Source organism: Cheilinus undulatus, linkage group 13 (genome assembly GCF_018320785.1).
Source record: "Cheilinus undulatus linkage group 13, ASM1832078v1, whole genome shotgun sequence".
Taxonomy (NCBI): Eukaryota; Metazoa; Chordata; class Actinopteri; order Labriformes; family Labridae; genus Cheilinus; species Cheilinus undulatus.
The window spans coordinates 2,137,456-2,147,221 of NC_054877.1; the positions used below are offsets into that span (position 1 = coordinate 2,137,456).

The 9,766-nt window shown below is 42.0% G+C and overlaps 1 protein-coding gene across 7 annotated transcripts in view; it reads left to right on the plus strand.

The window, feature by feature from the left end:
• The window catches only part of LOC121520092 (NLR family CARD domain-containing protein 3-like), a 43,921-nt gene extending 35,703 nt beyond the window's left edge, over nt 1-8,218 (plus strand). For all 7 annotated transcript variants that reach the window (XM_041803351.1, XM_041803355.1, XM_041803350.1 and 4 more), the window contains one exon: nt 7,038-8,218. In XM_041803351.1, the coding sequence (XP_041659285.1) occupies nt 7,038-7,552 (515 nt within the window). In that variant the 3' untranslated portion in view covers nt 7,553-8,218. The remainder of the gene's footprint in view (nt 1-7,037) is intronic.
• The last annotated feature ends 1,548 nt before the right edge of the window (nt 8,219-9,766 follow it).

Here is a 9,766-nt window from a genome sequence, read left to right on the forward strand (position 1 = left end):
CCTGACAAACTGTGGCCTTCCTGTCAGGTAATCTGTGATCCAAGAAACACAGGAAGGATCCACTCCCATCTCCATGAGCTTGTTTTTGAGTATGGTAGGTTGGATGGAGTTGAATGCGTTTGAAAAATCAAAGAACATGATCCTCACATAAACTCCAGGTTCCTCCAGATGAGACAGGGCACGGTGAAGCATGAAGAGGATGGCATCATCCACTCCAATGTGATCTTTGTATGCAAACTGCAGGCAATCGGGTTTGTCTTTGACCTCAAGCCTCAGTAGACGTAGAATCAGCCGCTCCAGAGTTTTCATAATGTATGAGGTAAGGGCAATTGTTCTGTAGTCATTTAGTTCAGCAGACTTTAATGTCCTTTCCCTCCTAAAAACATCCTTATATGTAGGCAGCAGATGCACGCAGTTATAGTCCGTGGAGCCAAGCGGAGGAAGAGGAATTGACTTAAAAGCATCCTACACCAGGGATGGGTACCGAATTCGGTGCTTTTATTGGCACCGACCGAATTCTTTTGGTACTACCGAGTACCGATTCACGTGAAATCAAATGGTACCATGTTTTGGTACCTAAATGCATCCTTGTGACTGCAAGAGAGTGGAAGAGTACTCAATTTTCCATGCTGGACACGAATGCAGCTTTGCACGCACGTGAACACCAAACTTAATCAACAAAACAAGCATGGCCAACAGCTCCCACTGTTTCCTGCTCGCTTGCTTCCTTCCCTCTCTCTTTCTCATACCGAATTCTCGCTTTAAACATTGTGATTTGCCTGTTTATCATGTGGATATCTACTAGCAATACGATATCCTATCGTTTACGATATACAGTGAAAAAAAACTTTCCACGATGAGAAAACAGCATTTAATGATAATTAACGATAAACTATGGTTGATGACGTATGTGTCTCCGTCGCGCACACATATGTCATCAACTGCAATACACTCGTAACTCACATGCAGAAGCATAACAAACATGGCAGAAGGCGGAGGTGAAATGGAGGATGATTTTGTTGCGAAACGAGGAGCTACCTCCATTATCTGGAAATGGTTTGGTTACAGGAAATCAGGCATGGAGCAGACAACGGTAATATGCAAATTTTACCAAAAAACTTTGCTTGCAAAGGATGGCAACGCATCCAATTTATTTCACCACCTCAAACACACACACCGGAGTATGAGAAAAGCCAGACAATGCAGGAGGAGCCGCGGCAGCCACGTCTAGTAAAGCTAAGATAGTTCCAACTCAGACGAGAGTTGTGGACGCATTTTCACACTGCATGCCATATGATAAGCAAAGTAAATGATGGAAGGAGTTGACGGAGGCAGTGGCATTTTGCCTGGCAAAAGACATGTTGCCACTCCAAACCGTCGAGAAGCAGGGATTCATGCAGATGATCCACAAAATGGACGCTAGATAGAACATGCCTTTGGGGAAGTATTTTTCCAAAACAGCCCTGCCAGCGATGTATGAAGAGTGTCGTGAACGATTACAAGCAGATCTGAGTACAATGGAATTTTATGCCTTGACTACAGACATGTGGAGTAGCCGAGCAGCAGAGCCATACATTAGTCTCACAGCCCACTATATTACGAGTGACTGGAGTTTAAACAGCTGTTGCCTACAGACAAGTTTTTTTTTTTTTCCCGATGACCACACGGGCGAAAATATCGTATGTGGATTGAAACAGTTTCTCCAGGAGTGGGATTTGGACGAGGATAAACAAGTGTGCCTTACAACAGACAGTGGAGCTAATGTTGTCAAAGCAGCGCAAGACTGTCTTGCTTTGGCCATACCCTACACATCGCTACTGGTAAGCTTACTCTTTCTCTCTTAAGGTATTTTATGCATGCACACTAAGCAAACATTCATTTCATTTGCATAATCTTTAATGTTAATGTTAGATTACTTAGCTTTTTTTCCTGGTAATAACTCATTTTGAACCGAAATACTGTTAAAAAAAAAAAAAAAAAAAAAAAAAAAGGTCACACACTCTAATATTTTGTTGGACCGCCTTTAGCTTTGATTACAGCATGTATTTGCGGTGGCATTGTTTCGATAAGCTTCTGCAATGTCACAAGATTTATTTCCATCCAGTGTTGCATTAATTTTTTCACCAAGATCTTGTACTGATGATGGGAGAGTCTGACCACTGCGCAAAGCCTTCTCCAGCACATCCCAAAGATTCTCAACGGGGTTAAGGTCTGGACTCTGTGGTGGCCAATCCATGTTTTAAAATGATGTCTCATGCTCCCTGAACCACTCTTTCACAGATTTAGCCTGATGAATCCTGGCATTGTCATCTTGGAATATGCCCATGCCATTAGGGAAGAAAAAATCCATTGATGGAATAACCTGGTCATTCAGTATATTCAGGTAATCGGCTGACCTCATTCTTTGGGCACATAATGTTGCTGAACCTAGACCTGACCGACTGCAGCAACCCCAGATCATAGCACTGCCCCCACAGATTTGTAGAGGAGGCACTAGGCATGATGGGTGCATCAGTTCACCTTGCCTCTCTTCTTACCCTGATGCCCCCATCACTCTGGAACAGGGTAAATCTGGACTCATCACACCACATGACCTTCTTCCATTCCTCCAGAGTCCAATCTTTATGCTCCCTAGCAAACTGAAGCCTTTTTTGCATGCCAATAATTTGACCCTTCTTAAACAGATGAACATCTTTTCCATGACCACAGGATGTGTCTTTCGACATGGTTGTTTAAGAAATGAGAAGTTGGTCATTGCATCAGCTGGGGTTAAATAACTTGTTGCCAGCTGAAAGATAATCGCCCATGCAGTAATTATCCAATAGGAGGCTCGTACCTATTTGCTTAGTTCAATCCAGGTGGCAACTTTTTTTTTTTTTGGCCAGGCAGTGTATGTACTCAGGATACAGACATATATAAAACATATTGTTTTCCATAGTATATTATACTGTGTGTATTTTAGATAAATTTTAACTAAACTTTCATTGTTTTGTCATTGTTTTGCAGAGAGAAGCATGAGGGATGCCAGGATTGACAAAGCTGTGGGAGTTTGTAAGAAGGTTGTCAGTGCCTTCTCACACAGCTGGAAAAAGCAGCGGGCACTCAAAGAAGCTCAAGAGGAACTTGGGCTTCCTCAGCATAAACTGGTGACAGAATCTCCAACATGATGGGGATCAAGACAGGATGATTCAGCGAGTACTTGAACAAGAAAAGGCTATCACACAAGTCTTGGCTGCTGAAAGGTCTACTAGGCATCTGATGCTTAGTTGGCAGGACATTGATGTTCTTGATTCAGTCAGAAAAGCTCTTGGTCCTCTCCTTGATTTCACAGATACCCTCTCTGCTGAAAATTATTTCACATTGTCTTGCTCGAAACCTACTCCTCAGCTATTCAGCAGTGAGCTATTGCAGAGGAAAGATGAAGACACAGAACTTACCAAGGCAATTAAAAGTTCAGTACTGGACTACATGAACACCAAATACAATGACTCAGAGGTTGAGGAGCTGATCAACATGGCATTGTTTCTTGATCCATGCTTCCGCACCCAGCATTTAGGTCAAGAAGAAATCTAGGTCATCAAGGCCAAAGTTGTCAGAGAGGCACAAACCCTCCCTGCCATGCCAAGTGACTGTGCTACCTCTGAAACATCATCTGAATCTTGAGAAAAGGTCCAGAGTGCATCTAAGAAGCAGAGAAAGGAAACCAGCTGCTGAGCAGACCAGCATTTCTGATGAAGAGAGAATTGAGGCTGAATTAAACAGCTACTTGCATGGTCCACTGGTAGATGGTGAAAGCAATCCCCTCACATGGTGGAAGCTAAACGAGTTGAACCTCCCTGTGATCAGCTGTTTAGCCCGGAGGTACTTGCACATCCCTGCCACAAGTACAGCCTTAGAGAGGCTATTTAGAGCTGGGGGCAATGTAGTTACATGTCAGAGGTCTCTTCTGAAACCAGCCACAGTTCATATGCTAGTCTTCTTGACCAAAAATCTTAAGGTGTGAGCCCCATTCTCCTTTGGAAGTCTCACATGCTTTACCAGTGTGTGTTCAGCTGGAGACCTCTACGATGGGGTGAAACCTCTATGCTGGGGCGTGATGTCATTGCCCAAGCCTACGCTTGGACGTGCAGCGTGTTAGCTGTTGTTAGCATGACCTAGCTGTTGTTAGCATGACTACAACGCTGTGCTTATGACACATTAGCATAGCCCCGTACGCTATTAAACCCCGACTGGTTCAGTTTAGGCGTTTAAATCCGACTGGTTAGGTGTAGGCATTAAAATCCGACTGGTTAGGTTTAGGGTCAGCCTGTCGGCAAGCGGATAGAGCTGAAATTTCGTCGTGGGTAATATACGTTAGCCCCAGCGTAGAGGTCCACCGGCTCAGGCGATATACGTCACGCCCCAGCAGAGAGGTCTGCCAGCTTGGGCAATATACATCACGCCCCAGCGGAGAGGTCCGCCGGCTCGGGCAATATACGTCATATATACGCGTAGAGGTTTCGCCCCAGCATAGAGGTTTCGCCCCAGCATAGAGGTGTCCAACCAAACGCCCCAGCGTAGAGGTTTGCCCGAGGGCTGCAGCCAGATGCCTCTCAGGATGTCTCTGTACATTGCCACATTTATCTTTCCCTCAATCCTGACTAGTCTCCCAGTTCCTGTTGCTGAAAAACATCCCCACAGCATGATGCTGTCACCACCATGCTTCACTGTAGGGATGGTATTGGCCAGGTGATGAGCAGTGCCTGGTTTCCCCCAAACATGACGCCTTGCATTCATGCCAAAGAGTTCAATCTTTGTCTCGTCAGACCAGAGAATTTTGTTTCTCATGGTCTGAGAGTCCTTCAGGTGCCTTTTGGCAAACTCCAGGTGGGCTGCCATGTGCCTTTTACTAAGGAGTGTCTTCTGTCTGGCCACTCTGCAGGCCTGATTGGTGGATTGCTGCAGAGATGGTTGACCTTCTGGATGGTTCTCCTCTCTCCATAGAGGACCGCTGGAGCCCTGACGGAGTGACCATCGGGTTCTTGGTCACCTCCATGATGAAGGCCCTTCTCCCCCGATCACTCAGTTTAGAAGGGGGTCCAGCTCTAGGAAGAGTCCTGGTGGTTCTGAACTTCTTCCATTTACAGAATGGTGGCCACTGTGCGCATTGGGACCTTCAAAGCAGCAGAAATTTTTCTGTACCCTTCCCCAGATTTGTGCCTCGAGACAATCCTGTGTCGGAGGTCTACAGACAATTCCTTTGACTTCATTTGGTTTGTGCTCTGACATGCATTGTCACCTGTGGGACCTTATACAGACAGGTGTGTGCCTTTCCAAATGGTGTCCAGTCAACTGAATTTACCACAGGTGGACTCTAATTAAGCCGTAGGAACATCCCAAGGATAATCAGTGTCTCCACCTGAGCTCAATTTTGAGCTTCATGGCTAAGGTTGTGAATACTTATGTTTTTGTGGTGTCTTAGTTTCTGATTTTTAATAAATTTGCAAAAATTTCAAAAAAACTTTTTTCACGTTGTCATTATGGGGTGTTGTGTGTAGAATTTTGAGAAAAAAAAATAATTTATTCCATTTTGGAATGAGGCTGTAACATAACAAAATGTGGAAAAAGTGAAGCGTTGTGAATACTTTCCAGATGCACTGTAAATACAAATATAATGTAATGCATGTGACCATGGATGGTCACATGATTGATTGATAAGTGAGGAGCAGACTCTGCTCTTACCAGGGAAAGATGACATCTTAGTTTGTTGGAAAAAGAACTGCATGAGGAAAGAAGATGTGCAGTACATATAGTTCATGGTAGAGGAAGTAGTTTGTTTACTTTAATTTGTGATACTTTCATTGGCAAAATTTTATACATTTTATTTATTTATTGAGTTATTTTGACTCCATCCTCTATTGTTCGTTTGTTTTAAACATATTCGCCCTCCATGGACCGTAACATACATTTTTCCAAGAGGGGAAATCAGAGGAATAAGAGGTAGTGGGCTGGGTTTTTATATTTTTATTATATATGCAATATAAAGAAAAACTGGGTAATTATTGTAGTTTATGTTTTCATGTTGGAGTAATAAATTTTTTTTTGACACTTGTTTTAAACACTGATTTTTAATAGTGTTTTGATATTGAAAATTCAGAAGTTTTGAGATTATATAACATTTATTATTGCATATTATTCACACTCAAAAGTACCAAAAATGGGTACCGTTGTGTACCGGTATTTTAAAATCTTGATGTTTGTGGCAGCTTTATCGGGGGTCGGCTCACAGTGGCAGCAGGCCGATCCAGTCTCCACTCATCCCTCTCCCTAGCCACATTTTCAGCTCCTCCTGGGGGATCCTGAGGCGTTCCCAGACCAGATGGGATATATAATCCCTCCAGAGAGTTCTGGGTCTGCCCTGAGGTTTTTCTGTCTCATGTCTGTGTTGTTGAATGTTGTCTTCTGGCTGCAGCATGGGTGAAGAGCCCCAGACTCACTTCTCACTCTGTGGGACAGTAAAGTTGATCTGATCTGATCTCCCAGTTGGACGAGCCTTGAAGACCTCCACAGGGAGGAGGCCAGGGGGATCCTGATCAGCTGACTCCTTTAGATGTGAAGATCAGCAGCTCTACTCTGACCTCCTCCCCCTCTCTAAGGCTGAGCCCAGACTCCCTCCTGAGGAATCTCATTTCAGACACTTCTATCTCATCCTGTTGATCATTATCCACATACAGCACCATCATGTGTGCTACTGAGTATTGGTGGATGGAATATAACACCACACAGTGGACACAGGAGCTGAAATGAAACACATGAATCTAAAGTCAAAGCCATAGAAATGTCTGAACTTTGAACTGTTTGGTGTCTGTCTGTGATTGTGGAGCTGCAGCTCACTGTGGTCTGTTCACATTCAAATAGAAACAGGAAGTAGAATTTCAGGGCTGATAAACAGGATTCAGGGCTGAATATGAAATGTTAGTTTGACTCTGTCAGTAACCTTGTTTAGGAATGATCAGATGATAACCGTCAGCTGTGTTGTGTCTCCTTCTCTCCATCAGACGCCTGTGAGCTGGAAGTGGACACAAACACAGTGAACAGAAGACTCAAACTGTCTGACAACAACAGGACGGTGACACGTGTGGAGGAGGATCAGCCATATCCTGATCATCCAGACAGATTTGACTGTCCTCAGCTGCTGTGTCGGACTGGTCTGACTGGTCGCTGTTACTGGGAGGTCGAGTGGAGAGGAGGGGTTTATGTATCAGTGAGTTACAGAGGAATCAGACGGAGAGGAGACAGTGTGTTTGGACATAATGATCAGTCCTGGAGTCTGATCTGCTCTGATGGTCGTTACCGTGTCCTTCACAATGACATAGTAACAAACATCTCCTCCTCCTCTTCATCCTCTGGTAGAGTAGGGGTGTATCTGGACCATCCTGCTGGCTCTCTGTCCTTCTACAGAGTCTCCTCTGACAGACTGATCCACCTCCACACCTTCAACACCACATTCACTGAACCGCTCTATCCTGGGTTTAGGTTTTGGTTATGTTCAGGTTCCTCAGTGTCTCTGTAGCTCAAACTCTGATGTCTGAATCCAAAGCTTAGTCAGACTACACACTAGATGATTTATCAGCTCTGATTAACCTGATTGATTTGATTCAAAGCTTGTCAGTAATTCTTTTCACTAGTTGAACTTGCATTGGTGTATATGTCACTGTTTAACTGCTCAGCAGTCATTTTGATATGATCAAGTCCATTTTAGTCTTGTTTTAGCTTCCATACTTCTTGTTTGGTCTAACCAAGCCCACAGACACAAACAGCTGATCAGATACTCTGAGGTGGAAGAGCACGTAGCCTGTAGCCGAAGCTCACATTGTAAAATAGTGCCACACACAGCGGCTTTCTCTGTGAACAATAACACGCTTCAAAAATGTTTCATACAGCGTACAATTGAGCCAACATTGTTGTAGGAGCCACATTTGAGTTTTTATTGACATGCTTTCATTTGACATTGTTCATTTTTTTCTTTCATTTTGTGGGCGCCCACCGCAGGTGGTGAGGGCGCTGGCCTATTAGAATGAGCAGCTGACGCACAGCCAGGAAGATGGGTCACAGCGCAAACTGTCATTGAGCGCAGGCTTAGATAGCTGTGAATGATTTGTATTCAGAAACCCTATCAAATGAACTTTTGTTTTTCATTCATCTTTTTATTTTGGTCATAAACAAAAGCAACTTTGAAGCAGCTCTCTCAGGATTGATTTTTGGAAGTCTGCATGTGTGATGATGAAGCTGTGATGATGTTCCCGTTCTACCTGTGGTAAAAACATGAATACTGGAAAAGGTTCAAGGACAAACCTGATTTTAAAGTTTTACAATTCAATTCATCAATGAGGAGCTGTGGACAGAATGCATTTTTAGTTTCTCACACTTATTTTGGATCAGTAGAACCTTATAAGTTAAAACATCAGCCTTGTCTTTGGACAGGAATTTCTTGGAAATGTTCCCATCCAAACTCCACACATATTCCAGAATATTTCAAAGAAATAACATACATTTTCTCTCAAAAAAAATCTTCAATATATTTTAAAGAATTTTTCCCTAAAAATTTCTTCAAGTAGTCCCAAAATGTTTCAGTGAAACTTGATCATAATTCAACTTATTATAAATTCTGTGTAAATTTCTGAAAATTTTCAAGCAAATTCCAAAAAAATGAACAAATCTGTCCCCCAAAATTCCATGAAAGTGACAGAAACATCCAAAAAACATCCCAGAAAGTTGCATAAAAATTCTTTAAAAATTCAACGAACCCTCCCCCATTAGCTAAAAATTAAAATGTCACAAAGTTCTATGAAATGGCCTCAAAATTTCCAAACAAATGTCCATAAATACCCAGAGAAAAAATATCAAGCAAATTTACACAAACTTCCAAAAAAGATTTAAAAAAATATGCCAACATATCCCCAAAAATTTCAAACAAATTCCTAAAAATATCCAAACAGGAATTTCTGCTATCATCCTGCAAATGATTGTTGGGAGGGTCCTTTTGAATTTTCCAGAACTTTCATAGAATTGTTTTAGATGGTGGGAATGTGGGAATTTGCTGAGAAATTTTAGGGGGAATTTGCTTGAAATTTTTCAGGAATTTAAATGGAATTTGGGAGGAAGGTTTATTGGAATGTTAAGGCTGTATGATAACATTTCATGGAAAACCTTTCAGGTAATACCTGAAGACATTTTGGGGTGATTTTTATGGAATGCTTTAAAAAATGTCCAAGGAATGTAAGTCAGGTTTTGGAGATGGATATTTTGGGGAATTTGCTTGTAAATGTTGAAATGGAACAAACCCTAACCTGAACCTGAGGCTTGTTCATGCTGGATAATTTAGGGAGAACTGAACCCTACAGGCTGATATGGAATAGTCCTTTAATAATCAAAATAACAGTCATAATAAACTTTACCTGATGGACACATTTTACACAAGCCATGCAGGTGGAAATATCTGAAATAAAAACAAGGTCAAAACTAGATGAACAAATAACAAAGCAGTAAAAAGATGACAACATAGAACCTGACTGTTTATAAGACTTCAACAGAAATGATAGTAGATGAATGAAACAAATATGGAGGATTAAAATCTCATTTTACCAAGCTCATAACAAAGATGGTAGCTGTAAATGTAATTCCTTATGAGGTAAATAAAAGTCACATTTGAAAAAACAGAATTCTTCAAATTTAGTTCAATGCAACATTTCTAAGTTAATTAGAATAAAAAAACATTAACAAAAAA